At 43.0% G+C, this 14,999-nt stretch overlaps 1 protein-coding gene across 1 annotated transcript in view; it reads right to left on the bottom strand.

The window, feature by feature from the left end:
- Positions 1-14,999, bottom strand: part of SCAI (suppressor of cancer cell invasion) — a 29,685-nt gene that overhangs the window by 6,810 nt on the left and 7,876 nt on the right. The window contains 13 exon segments of the mRNA XM_017745573.1: positions 1-35; positions 584-656; positions 5,031-5,112; positions 5,569-5,668; positions 8,044-8,122; positions 8,718-8,819; positions 9,385-9,486; positions 10,316-10,468; positions 11,096-11,194; positions 11,952-12,048; positions 12,700-12,798; positions 13,349-13,435; positions 14,043-14,138. The exon segment at positions 1-35 is cut by the window's left edge and continues 12 nt beyond it. Of these exon segments, the coding sequence (XP_017601062.1) occupies positions 1-35; positions 584-656; positions 5,031-5,112; positions 5,569-5,668; positions 8,044-8,122; positions 8,718-8,819; positions 9,385-9,486; positions 10,316-10,468; positions 11,096-11,194; positions 11,952-12,048; positions 12,700-12,798; positions 13,349-13,435; positions 14,043-14,138 (1,204 nt within the window).

Raw genomic sequence — 14,999 nt, forward strand, 5'->3', positions numbered from 1 at the left:
AAAGAGTGTGAAGAGGCTACCCCGCTGAGACTGATCTAAAAGGAAAAATAAATCAATAGACAAAGGGATACATTTGGCACATGAAACAGAAACAGTGTCCCTGCCACAGAACGAAGTCGCTCACCTGCTAAATTCCGTCACAGAGGAGCTACTCCTGTGTGTTAGTTACACCTTCTCTCGTGCAGACCTGATCAATGACTGGCAATAAAGGCTTGCTGGAGACGTGCATTAACACCAAGACACCTTAACTGACTCTGCTCCCTTTCTGGGAGCAATAAAGCTGCCCAGAGTTGTAATAACCACCCTCACCCCACACTGGGCTGGCCACTTCCTCAGGCTCCGTGTAGGAGAGCCCTTGCTCCTAGCACTTGTTGGAGCCATCTCTAGAAATATCATCAGTGTTGGAATAAATTATTTACCACATGCAGTAAATAAACTTTATCATACTACTTTGGGGTCTGTTAACCTGATTTAGGGGTTACACAGCAGTGAAAAGCTGTCTTTTCCTGAGGAATCTATGTTCTGCTGGGGATAGATACATGATGCAACTGCCGCTTGTTGGGAAATGCAATACTGCACATACCTTGTAATGCTTTTGGATATGCTGTTGGAGAAAGCAAGCACACCAATGGTTGTCCAAATAAGTTTGTGAAATTCTGTAACAGATAAGAATTTTGAAGTATTGATGGTCACTTTGCTTGCCTTGAATATCCAGCAAGTCAAGGGTACGAATCATATTAATGACAGAAGACACTAATGCCCCTCTCACAGCTCAGCATTGGCAATGAGCCTGACAAGTTCACTTACTCAGAGATCACAGCACAGAAGGAATATAACCAACTACATTTTAAAGGAATTACAATTCTCTCATTTCATTGCTACTGATGGCAGACACTAATTTCATGGAAATATGGCTTTCAGTAGTAACACATTACTTGAAAAAAAAAAATCACGTTCTGCAGTAAAAGTGAAAGCAATTGGGTTTAGCATCTTCCCTCAACACCAACTGAACTGCCCAGTCAAAACCATTCATTTTCCCTTTTCTTTCTAGCAGGAGGAGCTATGTCTGATGAAACAGGAGGGCCCAGAAGAGAGAAGTTTTAAAGTAAGTTTCCTTTAAAGCAAGTATGTCACAACCTTAACATGTGCTGTACTGAACCCTCATTTTACAACACTCATTTCATGCCTCTTTCACCAGCACCTTAAATATTGCCAGTGTCCAATTGCACAAGAATTTGTCCAGAACCTGGAACACCAGCATTGTCCAGCTTCACCAACATTTACCTGATAACCAATATTTACCTGGTAACAGTCCTACTGTGTATCTGCCTGGTGGTAAACAATTATCACAAAGGGAAAAAAGCCAAAAATCATGCACACAACCTCATTAGCTTTGTCACCAGAACAGCTTTCTTAAAACTGAAGGCTTGCAAAGCTATAGAAAATGTGATTGTGTTTGCATCCTCACAGAGCTCAGACTCAAACCACGCCTCCAAAGCACCCGAGTGCCACACACACATCTGCAGATTAGATTCTTAAAACTGCAGTTTACAAGTGTAAGACACAACACCAGAAGTATTTCCTTGTGTAGAATCCTCAAAAAGCTAAAAAGATTAACTCCTTTTTGACCTCTGCATAATTCAAATGAGCTTTGCCTTCCAGGCAGTATATTTCAGTTATATTCGTTTTACAGAATTAATTGATCTAAATCTGCTAAATACTAGAGACAGAAATCTAGTCTAATCAAAATAAAACATTTCCCATCTCTGACAGAGCGCTGAGTAGTGCTAAAAACCCTTCTAGTTCATTAGGAGCCCAGGGAAGACTGATAATGCTGGATACTAAGGTTTGGTCTCTAAGGAGGAAACAAAGACAATTCCCTTGCAGACAGAAACTATAGGCCAGCCCAGGAATTGGTGAAAGAAACATTTCAAACTCCAGGAGTCACCCCAGACACTGCTGGTTTGAATCATACACACACTGGCAAGGTTTTACCTTCTCCAGTAACTCGTATGCTCAGTACCACGAGCAGACTGACATGTTTAATTAATTCCATCCTGTGTCACTCAGTTACAGACCAAAGCAGACACGCCACCAGTGAGAACAACCCTGCAAGTCCAACAGCCAAGAGCACCCCTGGGTCACTTGCGGGTCTCAGGCAGCGTCTGAGAGCACTCTGGACTCTGTCCCAGCAGAGGTTAAGCCAGGAAAACCTGCCCTGCAGTCCAGATGTTGACAGCAGGTCTGGATAAGGAATGCCCTACCCTTGTGGACAACTCCAAAAAGGATAAACTCCACTTTGTATCAAAATTGACTGTTTTCTTACTTGAGTGTTCAAGTTTTCCAACAGAAGTGTTCCTGATTTTCACAATGCATGTCATGTACATCTCTTTCCAAGAAAGAACTGCCCATCATCTCCAAAAGAAATCACTTCACATTTAAGCTTTGCTAAGCTAAGTATTCATACCACATCACTGACAAAGGCCTTGCATTCTCACTGGCTAGAGGTTTTGGTTTGGTTTGGTTTTAAGACTCTGCATTTGACCATGATCCTAGACAACCACAGCTACAGGAAGATATTGATTTAAAAATATTATTTCATCCACATATGCAGTGGTAACCTTCAAGAACACACAGCCATCTATATTTAAATGGAAGTGTTAAAAAAAAAATTCACGGCTTTCAGTAGATATGCTCGATTTGCAGTTATCTTCCACTTTCAGCTAAATATACAGGGGAGGAAGCTGTTCAAGTGCCGCTGATTTGACAAACTGACAAGTCACTTCCTGGCAGGACTTACTTTCAGTCATCACCATTTAAGTCCTCCAGAGAGAGGGAGAGGACGGGGATGCGTGCAGGAGAGCGGGAATGGGCTGCAGAAAAAGATGTGTGAGCAGTTGCTGTTCCTGTCGGTACTGCTGGCAGTGACATTTAAATGTCAGGATAGCTCCTGTCCTATCAGGAAAGATCAGAGCAGCCATGTGGAAAAAAGTCAGTAGTGACTTCAATTCCTCACACGGTCGCACAGAACCTCTTTGCTGGTGCCAGCACTTGAGCCTCCAGACGCCTCCCAGCCCACCCGGGGACAGTCACGGCACAGCCCCGTCAGGGCACTCTGGGGACAAGGACCCCAGCACAGCGACAGGCAGGAGCGTACAAGGGCTGGAAAACACTGACCTTGAGAGCTCTGCCACGTACCTTCAGTGGAAAACAAAACAAGACACCTACACCAGTCCCCTCACATGTCTGCCTATGCTCAGTAGCAAGAGATGGCAGAGGTGAATGTCACTTCTGAAATGCTGGACGTATTTCTTTTTAGGTTCCTTGTGCTCTGGGTCAGTGTTCCTAGCAGCCACTTCTATAATCCTGTCCTGAAATACTTCCAAAACTCACATTTCTGTGCTCCTTCCACACAGGCAGAGCTGGATGCTCTGCACCAGCTGTGCTGAACAGACTGGTGGGTTTTACACCCCTGTCAGCTCACTGCAGAACAAGGGAAAGAAACTCAGTGGAGGTTACAGAGTTGCTTGCTGTCAAACAAATAAAGAAATTATCAAATTTAAATGTAATACAAAAAGCAAATTCTACTGTAAACACTTGACATTATTCTCACAAGACCTACAAATCTACACGCGGAAATCCATTGCCCCAAACAGGTCCTTTGCTCTAAGCTTTGCACAGAACCCCAGTCTGTCCAGAGCTGGTATCCCTTGCTCTCTTACAGAGCTGATCCACTTGACATCTTTTAACAATTCTATTGGAGAGGAAGGGAGTAAAGAAAACAAAACCAAACCAAAACCCGAACACAAGCCATACTTTTTCCCCTGAAATGAAACCAATCCCCCTAATGTTATACTGGAATGCATGTCAGGAAAGAGCAGAGGGAAATAAATCCCTTCCAAATGCTCACTTTCTCAGAAAAACAAGTAAATCATTCCAATTGTGTTTCCGTCCATGGAAATGGGGAATTCAAGAAAAAACAGATTTGCTCAGAAACCCAGCGTGATTAACTTAAATATAGCGGTGTTTAAAAAGCCCTCTGAGATACATTACACTACAACAAACCAAAGACCCAACAGAGAGGCCAGATCATTATCTGGCTGTCAGGCAGAAGCTCCCTGGCTCGATACAGAACTATCCTGAATCACACTGACCACTGATTTAGTACCTCTCCTTGGCCAACACATGCCTTCAAAACAAACAGCACAGCCTGTGGACACTGAACAAGGCACAAGCTCCTCTGGCCACTAGACGTCCCTGTTCCTCCTCCAAAATACAGTTCCTTTCCCTCACTGCACATAATGGAGCTATAAAAAGGAACACAGAAGAAGAGGCACTTTCCCCAGATATAGCACATTCTTATTATCCCATTCATGAATGAAATAAATGTGTAATGCTCTCCAGATTCAACTGGCCACGAGTGCAATGCCTGCTTCTGCATTACCCGAACTGCAGATTCCCAGAGGTGATTTGGCATGGAGCAATTCTACTGTAAGTCCAGAGCACCCTAGGAAGGAGGCTCAGTGTTCAAGCAAACACCACTCTACAGTAACACTGCGTGCTAATTTGAGGCTTGTTACTTCCTTGGTTCAGACACTTTTCAGACACAGATACCCCGTGTTTTTTAAGATCAGGCTCAATGCTTTGACTTCCCTTCTGCTGCTTAAAAGCAACTGAATGTTGGATGACTGGAAGAAAGAAAAGCACATTAGTTATCTCCCTCCCCCATGCACACACACCGAGATTTGTCTTTGGTATAAAACAAAAATAAACCTCCCACCAGAGACCTTGGAAATCTTGAACCTTTTTTCCCTCCAGGAGGATTTATTACTTTCCAATGAGCGGCTGTTCATGTGCTTCTCCTTCTTGTTCCTATTCATAGGGTCAGATCCTGACTAGCATGCACAACCTCAAAAGAAAAGAAAGACTGAATACAAACTGTTTAAAAAAAATAGCCCGTTAAAAGAGTAAGCTAACTAGGGGTTGGCACTGTATCCTACCATACAAGGAGCTGCCTCCAGGGGCCTTACCTTGTAGGCAACGCTGTTGGAAGAGTCCACAATGATGAACAGGGGCTTTCTGGTGAAAGGGTAGAGATCTCCAGGGTGAAGGCTGCAAAGAGAAAGGGACAGCTCAGAGCACCGCAACTGCTGCACAGCTCTGACACTGCAAGCGTCTCAGACACACAGCTGCCCACAGCCAGATAAAAAACAGACAGGTTCCCCATGCCCCAGTCCCCTGATTCCTTCTCGGAGCGCAACAGCACAACTAGTGGCTAAATACAGGTTGTGGGACTTCTTAGTTCAGGAGCTGTTTAACTTCTTGAGAAGCCATCCATCACTGATCTGAAGTTTGCCAGTAATTAAGAACTTATGTCCCATAAGTAAAGTTGAAGTGTTTAAACAATCATTTAAAGTTGCATAAGTTGCACATTCATTTCTAAGTGTTCAAGCCAATCTCCATTACGATGTCCTGCACTGAGGAGGTTGAATTCCAGAGGCATTGATGCATTTTTCTCTATTAAAGACAAACTCCTGTGAATTTGCAGGTGTGCACCACGACACTCACCAGTGCATCTCCTTGTAGGACTGGTTGCGCTTGTGGATCGCGTCCCCATTGATAATGTCCCGGTTACTGTTGGTCAGCACACCCCCAAAATCGTACGGACCTTCATGTGGAAAAAGGAAGCTAAAATTAGCAGGGGGAACTCACCTCTGCTGGACATTGAATGATTACGTGGAAGGGAGGAAGCAACGACAAACCCCAGAAAACTAAGGGAACCTGAACTACTGCAGTTGTAAGGAGGGGAGAGAGGAATGTGGAGACCTCACTAACTATATATTCCTTCTTATGCTTTTTTAGCATATCAGTATCTATCAGATAGAAGCAAGGAATGCAACTTCATAACTTTTAATTTAATTATTCACTATTTATCCACAAACATAATGCAAAAGATCCAAATACTGGCTCTTGTTACACTATAGAGAACAAAGATTAAAACCCATTACACATCTGACACAGGAAAATCAATACCTTTGTAAAATTACTGTATGAGTTTGCATATTCCAGATTCAGAATTTGGTAAAAAAATAAGGCTAAATGAATCAAAAAGACTAGAAATACTACTGTCATTTGCAGTTCTAACACTGCAAAGGGGAGAAGAGAGAACTGAGAGAATGACAAAAGGACAAAACAGTTTTAACCAGATTTAAAATCTGTAGCAAAGGTTTGTATTTCAAGATTTCAAAGTCAGAATTCACAACTTTCACATGCATACGCCCTGGACACGTGCTCCCACACGTAAGCTGAATATTCTGCCAAATTTGCAAAACTGAGCTACCCCCTGAATGTCTGATGGAGAGCAAAGTTGAAAGCAATGGCTATAAAATATATCAAATCCTACAAGATACCAAGAAATATTTCTGCCATTGGTATGGGTATGAAATGCCACTAACATTAGTAAAATAAAGTATTAGGGTTTCCTCATTCTGTCATACATTTGCAGACTTGGCTGACCCATATTTGGCCACCAAATGCAATTTTTTCAGGTTTGGATACAAGACGCCTTTCCATTTAAGGGAAGCTTTGGGGATACAAAATCAGGAACAGAACAAACATTAATTTAGCACTGTTACAAACACCTCACGTGGTCTGCCAAACACATGGCTTGCAGGCGATGCACAGTGCAACTTGCAGCTGCTCTCCCTTTTAATAAGGCAGAACTGTGTGCAGACCACACCACCTTATTAAAAGAATGCAGTTGTGATGGACTCATTAAGTGAAAGCTGCACTCTGGCTGTGCAGCTCTTCAGGTGACCGAGCCTAGATGCCTCTGCCACAAGGTCTTAAGCTGAAACAACACATGCAGAGAGAGGGGGACATACCACAGGCTTCAGAGAACACACTTCAGTTAGGACCTATCACCAAGCTGCAGCAAGAAGTAAAATGTTAAAAGCATTTAAAAAAATCACTGCCACCATCCAAAGCTGACAGGGATTTTTTCCTTTTAACATTTTGAGAGCTCTATAAATCATGCACTGGGGAGGACAAAGCATGCATCTTATAAAGGAATGCATGTGATGGACTCATTAAGTGAAAGCTGCACTCTGGGGCTGTGCAGCTCTTCATGTGACCGAGCCTAGATGCCTCTGCCACAAGGTCTTAAGCTGAAACAACACATGCAGAGAGGGGGACATACCACAGGCTTCAGAGAACACACTTCAGTTAGGACCTATCACCAAGCTGCAGCAAGAAGTAAAATGTTAAAAGCATTTAAAAAAATCACTGCCACCATCCAAAGCTGACAGGGATTTTTTCCTTTTAACATTTTGAGAGCTCTATAAATCATGCACTGGGGAGGACAAAGCATGCATCTTATAAAGGAATGCAAGTCTCAAACAGATGAGGTTTTTACAATATTTAGGATGTTAAAAAGTTATTTTGATTCTTTTCTTGAATTATATAAACAGATCTTTGGACTGTGTTTACTTCAGCCAACCAGTTTTCAGCTTTTACAATGCAGCTGCATCCAAATATTCTGCTAGATTGCAAAGAACAGGAGGGTGAGGTGAGGGGAATTGTCAAAAATCATGAGAAGGGCTTGAATTGTCAGGTTAATGAGCGTGCAAATAGACCAGTCCCTGCAGCTGCTCGAGTCCTTTCACCACCCATCTCCTGGCCACACCATCTCCTGGTGCCGGGGATTGGAAAGAATCACAGAGTGCCACTGAGCCATTTTATGAACTTTGTGCTGATGCATCAACTGAGCCACGTGGTCTTCAAAATTGGGAGGCTTTTAATACTCCAGATGCATCAAAAACTGGGTGTGTCCTTTGAAAAGTTCTCAGGTTAATGCACACTAATTAAAACACAAAGATTTAATTACTGTTTGTGGAAAATAAAGGCTATCTTACGAAGTAGACAGGAGAATCGAATTGACTTGTCTTTTAAAAGGAGCTTTGTGACATCTTTCTTGGTCACTTGTCCTGGAACATAAAGAGAATTCAAGCCCTGTTCATGACAGGGAGCATTCCTTTATTGTACCTTCACTATCCGAACGACCTGATGGGAACACGCCCGTGGCAGACAGGTAAATCAGCAGCACACTGTTTGCAGGCAGCTCCTGGAACGCAAACAAGGGCACAAGTGGCAAGGGAAGAAAGGTAAAAGTTTATTTTAATACTGAATCATCACCTTCATACATACATTGTCATTATAATTGTGCTACTACTCCTGCTTCTGGTTCCCCTCCACTCTGCTCTTGGTACATGGATTTGCCCTGCCCCACCACACACAACCCTTCCAACAGATCAAAAGCGTCACCTGATGAAATGTCTGTACCTTTTCTCCGCACAAACCTCCAGGCTGATATCAGAGCTCCAAGCAGCACTGAGAAAGCATCTACTTACACACAGACTCTTTTACCATCTATCCAGATCTGAAGCTTTCCAAGATACAGAACCCAAAAGCTGCCAAGATCCACGCAGACCCCAACTCTCAAACAATTCACAAAGGAAGCTTTGTTTACAGTTCAAATGAGATACAGGGCTGGAGATTCAGCAGCTACACAGTGCTCGAGAGCAACAATTTCCTGATGTACTTCCCTGATTTTGGATTTTTCTGTTCTCCAGATCAGTGCTGATCCACATTTCATTCAGTTTCACATACAGTCCTGGATTTTTTTTTTTATTACAAATAAATTCACCGATTTCACAAACCTTAAATGATGCTGCTAAAAATGTATATAGCTGGCTGAAAGTTGGTTTATAAAGTAGGTATTTATGGGGGTTTTCCCGCCTGGCTGGTTTCTCTGTTGACTCCTGTTAAAAGAAAGAAACAAAATACTACTCAAAAAACCCCAACCACCAGATATTATCAAAGCAGTTTCATAACCCTCTAAATTTCTGTTTATTAGAATGTTCATTTCCAGCACACTTCCCACACAAATGGGTCTGCCCATTCTACATTTCCTACTACACAGTAAAGCAAGATGCACAGTATTCAAACCAGAACTTTATATTATCCCTCACTGAAACTTGCTAACTAAATCTTCCTTCGTCTTTAAAGTATCACCCAGGAACTGAGTGACAAAATTCGCACTTCATCTCAATCAAATAAATTTTAAATCTTCGTATTCTCTTTTGGCTCCAGATAAAACACTTTATGCTTTCTCTGAAGGGGACATTAACTTTCAGATGACTCAGTAATCTGATGAGTCCATGGGTTTGAGCTACTCTTCACTGGTATCTAGTAAAAGTTACACCACCTTTACTAACCTGCTCTGCACAGCGACAGTACTGAAGGAGTACACTACTTAAAACCAATCAATCAAACAAAAAAACAGTTAAGATGTGTTGCCAGGTTTGTTACTGGAGTGGAACTCACCTGCATTCCAGGTTTGTTCATTTGTGACGCCAGGTTCATCGGTTCCCTCTCCAGGGCTTGCAGCATTCGGAACATGTCGATTGTTAATTCACTGAACTTGACCTGCAAGAGAGTCAAACAGTTTATTCTGCCAGATACCCATTAAACAGAATTTCTCTGGAATTATCCAGCTAAGAGACTCCACTGCACACCTGAGAGACCATTCTCTCTCAGGGATCTGTCAGTGTCATCTTTGAATCTCTAAAGAGCTGTGAATGACTTCTAGTAGAGCTCACAGAGGACAAAGTCTATTTGTTACTGATCTACCAGGCCAAGTCACTGCACTGCAGACCCCTGCATCCAAATTACAGGCTTCTCTGGCATGTGTACAAATCAGGTGCTGGAAGGGCTATGTACCACGAATTCAGACAAAATCTGACAAAGACACACTAAGTGTAGTTTAAATACAACTCCCTTGCTTACCTGAAGAGAGCTCAGAGAGAAGTAATGAAATTTGTACAACTTCACTACCATTATCATCTAAAAACCAGGACCCAGAATGTCTTTTGAAAACCACTTCCTGTTGCCACTGAAGTTGCAACAAGCTGGAGTGAGTCATATGAAAGCTTAAGTCAAGCTTTTACTAGACATATCTTAGAAGCCTCGCATGCTTGAATGTCACAAACAATCCAGTATATGAAAATCAATTGTATCTACTTAACTGACATGTTGAATATAAGCAATAAGAGGTCAGTACCACAGGTCTAATATCTAACATTTTTCATTTTTAGCTCTTATTTCTGAGAACCCTCTTCCTCTTGCTGCAACTGCAACCATCAAAATAAAAATATTTCAATATTCTCCTTTGTTGGAATCTCTGTTGTATAATCAGAAGGGATGTCATGGGGGGGAATCCAAAGATGCAAACCCAGGTGCCCAGAATTTCCTTTACCTGGTTGTTGCAGTTCCCAATAATGAGCGCATCTGCAAGAGCAAGCTGTCCCACTATCATCCCCTGCTCCAGCAACGGAGCTCCCGTCTCAGAAAGCCTGTTAGAGGTGATTACAATGGTGTTGTCATCATTTAAAACCATGACAGGGTCTGCCTAAAAAAAGCAACCAGAATAAATCAAGAATTCAGGAAAGCATACAGATTTGCAGTCAGAGAGAAGTCCACAGGTCTTGGCACTTACAATAAACAGTTCACAAGTGAGGCAGATTTTTTAAATTACTTTGCCATACATGTATTAATATATTTGTATGCAGGCTACAGGACAATGCCTTCCCACCTGGAAAAGCAAAGTACTTAGGGACTGCAAGAAATACATGGTACAAGCACATGAAGGTACAGCAAAGAGAAAAGCATACTGCCTCCAATGACATGGACTCTGCTTCAGCTTCTCTATACCTGAGGAGTCAAATATCATCAACAACCTTACAAATTCATGCTGAATAAACTAAATATTCCTACTTTCATAATAATTCTAGTTTGCCCATTTTAGCTTGCCTTCCCTTTGTAAAAATGAATAGCAAAGGAGGCGAGTGAATGATAATGCTGCCACCCATTCTGGCAATATTTAAATAGTCCTGTGAAGATGAGTCAGTGATTAATGGGACAGGCATACTGTCCCCGCACTGGCACACCTGCTTCCCTCACAGACATGGTGATACAGGAACACTTCCATCAACAAGACAGAAAACTCTGAAACAACTACAGGAAATGGTATTCTCACCTCAATAAATGCTGCCACTTCCTGAAGAACCAGGTTCCACTCCACCTGATCTTCAGTATTGAAACGGTGAGTGTAGTCTTCAATTTCATCTGACAGCTCCTGATGTAAACAGTTCAGAGACAGACACAGTCACTCCTAAAACCAGACTTTAACAGGCAGTCAGTAATCTTACATTTGGTTAGCTGTGCTGGCCTTTAAGAATAATAAATAAATAAATTCCTTGAGAACATATGCAGCACACTCCTGACTAACATGCCAGCCAAAACGCGCTCTTTCAGCAGACAGAATGCCAATGTTACACCGAGTTCTGGCAATGCAAATTGTCTTTTACGTAGGTCCAAATGCAAAGAATATCTGGAGTTAAGTATAATTATCCCACTCACAGCTATGTCACTGGTTATTACCATAAGCTATGGATACCAAGGACTCAAATTTCACCTTGCAAGTAACTTTAAATACATTGAGAAAGGGGATGGTGTGGCTGGTTTAGCTGTGCTAAGCTAAGCCTGCAGTTCAAAGGAGCTGTGACACAGACAGCAATGCAACCTACACAAAGCTGTCAAGCCCAGGAGCTGCTTGAAGCGAGGTTGTCAGAGGGGCTGGGAAGCATATGCTGTGGGGAGCAGCTTGCTGTTCCTTTGCTGCACTTCCAGGGCACCTCCCTGTCTGGGCTGCAGCGATTGGAATATTTTTACTTGCTGTTCAAACAATGCTACCAAATCACTTGATCTTAAAGTGTTATTATTAAATGTCTGAATCACAGAAGGTATTCCCTGTGCTGGATGTCAGATAGACTAGAAAAGCAAGGCTCAGCAATCTCCTACCCCTCAGCACCTTTATCCTGATTTTAACATACCTTTACAAGGTCCTTCACAACATCCATTTTGTTGAGCAGGAGACAAACCACGATAAACCTTGCATAGTAACGCAGCTTCTTAACCACTAATTCGGGCCTAGACACAACAAGAACACCACAGCCAAATTTGAGATTAGAATAGAACAGAGGTAGGTAGCAGGGGTAAGGAACAGGAGTTTAAGACCAGAGCAGGACTGAACACCTGCAGATTAAGAGTTCTGACTGAACTCATGTGGTGATAATAGCTACCTGGCTGCTTGGAGGTTTAGTTAAAACTGAGTACAGAGACATAAAAAATAATTTAAGAAAGCCACAGCCTTCTTACATGTCAGGGGCATGGGAGTCAGGTACCACGGCTGGCTCTTCAAACCTTGCTTTACTGCAGCACGAGCTGATGTTCCCCTGAAAGGCCTGATCAGAATCAAACAGATTCCTCTGCCTCAGCCCAACTGACCCATCTTCCACTCACAGCATTCTGGGTCCCAGCACTGATACTACACAGGATTCAAACTGACAAAACTTTGGGGCTAATGGCTTTCTATCCAGGACCAGGTAAAAGAATATTCTTTCAGTCATACAGCTAACCTCTTATTTAACCTGAATTTTTCAATCGTAGCAGAAGGATTAAAAGAAACTCCTGTCAACAACACAGGTTCTATCCCAGTTATGCTCCTACAGTTTACAGCTCTTTGCTGCCTCCATACACCTTCCTAGTCTCAAAAAAACAAAGGCCTCCATTCAGACATACCTGTCTTCTTTGTTGACTTGGGAGTAGTAGGACCTCTGCCTGATTGCTGAGTAGAAGGAGAAAGCCTCATTGAGATAGCTGGTTTCAGAGGTGCGCAAGCTGCAGGGGAACAAGGGGATCAGCTCACTGCCTCAGAGGGAAAGCCATGCCAAACCCTCCCTTCCTGCCCCCTCAGCCATCCTGTGCATCCACGGCAAAACTCCCTCCTCAAGTACCATCGTATGAAAGCCAGACTCATTCTGGGAAGGCAGATGTCAGAGCTTGGATCCCATTTTAGGTAACAATCAAAGCTGCCCATCTTGCACCCACACATACAGGTGATGGGTACACTGAACAGTCTAAAGGGACACTAAGCTCCCAAACTCGTAAATCACACTTTTGCACAACATTCTGATACAGCACACATGGAAGACACTTTGGAGGCAGGAGCGAAGTCCTTGGGCAGTACCAGTGTGACCAGCAATGTGGCACCAGCCTCACAGGGGCCTTTCCCTGCAGCACCCCATGCAGTCCCCAGGGCCCTCATTCAGAAACTGGCATTGTGACTCAGCCCAATCACTGATTCCTCCTGACTGAGCATCCAGACATTTGGCATGCAGCTGCCACTAACCCTGCATTGCCCACTGCATCCTCTTCTGTGCTTACTTACTAATAATGGTAATAGAGCTGCCCAATCTTGGAAGCAATTTCCCCAATTTGCCACCTCTTCAACCCATACCGATTGTCCAATACTTGTCTATGTCGCAAGAGAGAAAAGAAAGATTAAAAGGATTCCCAAATTTCCCAGAACATCCCACCAGACAAGACAAAGAGCCATTGCAGGGCCAAATTCAGCTTTCATTACTGGTGCAGCATTGCCAGCAGCAGCCCCTCACAGAGCCAACAGCACACACACCCCACAACAAGGGCCATTTATCTTGCATAAACTTGCAAGAACCAGACATAAGTGTGTTGCACAAAATACACACAACAAAAGGTCACAGCTTCCCAGGAGAACACTCAGACTATGCAGCCAGAGGAAGGTGTGAAGGATCAGAGCCCACGCAGCAGCAAGAGACTTCACACCATTCCAGATTCTGCTCTGCAGAATCCATCACCTCCTTGGTAAGAAATTAAAGCACCTCACACTCAGGTAAAGCAAAAGGGTTTGTTAAAAAAGTCACACTGAAAACTCTGCAACATTTTAATTCAATAGACTGTGAGCACTGCAGGAAGCTGCTGTTCCCTCCCTTCATGCTTGAACAACACAGTGAAATCTCAATCTTAGCTGGGGCCCTGGGCATACCAGAGATTAAAGCTGCACTTAAACCCACACAACGCATCTGCCTACAACATTCCCTTACCGGTGCTGCTGTTGGAACTTCCAGAGCTTGGTGTAAACATCAAATGTTCGCCCGAAATAGGATTGCCACTGCTTCTGCCCATACTGAGGTAAATCCCTGCAAGAGACAGTGACAAAAGCAGAATTAGGAAGCAGAATCCAGTCAGCCCAACATGACAGGAGCATGTCTGCACCAAAGTCAGAACAGCTTTGTTCAGGATTCACCCGGCATACTTTAGAATTCTGCCTGCACCCAGAACTACAAGAACCATGATTCCCAGAGTTTCTCAAAACCTGTTGTTATTGGATCTCTCCAAATAGGAAATGACCATGTTCCTACATGCAACAGGTGTTTGAAAACATCTTACAATCTTGCTAAAAGAGAGGTAATTTTATGGTTATATCCACAGAAAGACAAACTGGACTCTTGAAATATCATAAAAATAAAAACCCTACCCAAGAGCAAGCAGAATAACCCAGTGGAAATCAGTTAGTTTGGACTGATAATATTTATTGTTACTCATTAAGGAAATAATCTTTTTCAAACAGATAAGGCTGTTTCAGAAACAGAGCCAGTGATATCACAAACAAAACTGCTGCCCCAGTGTCACCAGGTCAGGGCAGCATATGGATGCTCACAGCTAACATTCACTGGATTCTGTTACACCATTACCACATTTGTCACCCTCTATCTCACAGTTAGTGACATGACACAACCTGAGAACTTCTGGATTTTTCCTGTCAGTTTCCAGTGCTACAAGGTGAGTCAGTCAACCCAGTTCAGTTCTGCTCTCCTATCTCCCCTTGATTTCCATGCTGTGGTATATTTCCACCCCACAACTATGATGTATTCCTAAGGATTTGGGCATTAAAGGTTTGTGCTCTCAACCCTCACTCCTCCCATCTCCAGGGAGTGACCTGAATCTTGAAACAAATGCAACAGAGGAGACAAAACCCCTGAGCCCCACTGAGCACATGT

Source organism: Corvus brachyrhynchos, unplaced genomic scaffold (assembly GCF_000691975.1).
Source record: "Corvus brachyrhynchos isolate BGI_N302 unplaced genomic scaffold, ASM69197v1 scaffold59, whole genome shotgun sequence".
In the NCBI taxonomy this organism is placed as follows: domain Eukaryota; kingdom Metazoa; phylum Chordata; class Aves; order Passeriformes; family Corvidae; genus Corvus; species Corvus brachyrhynchos.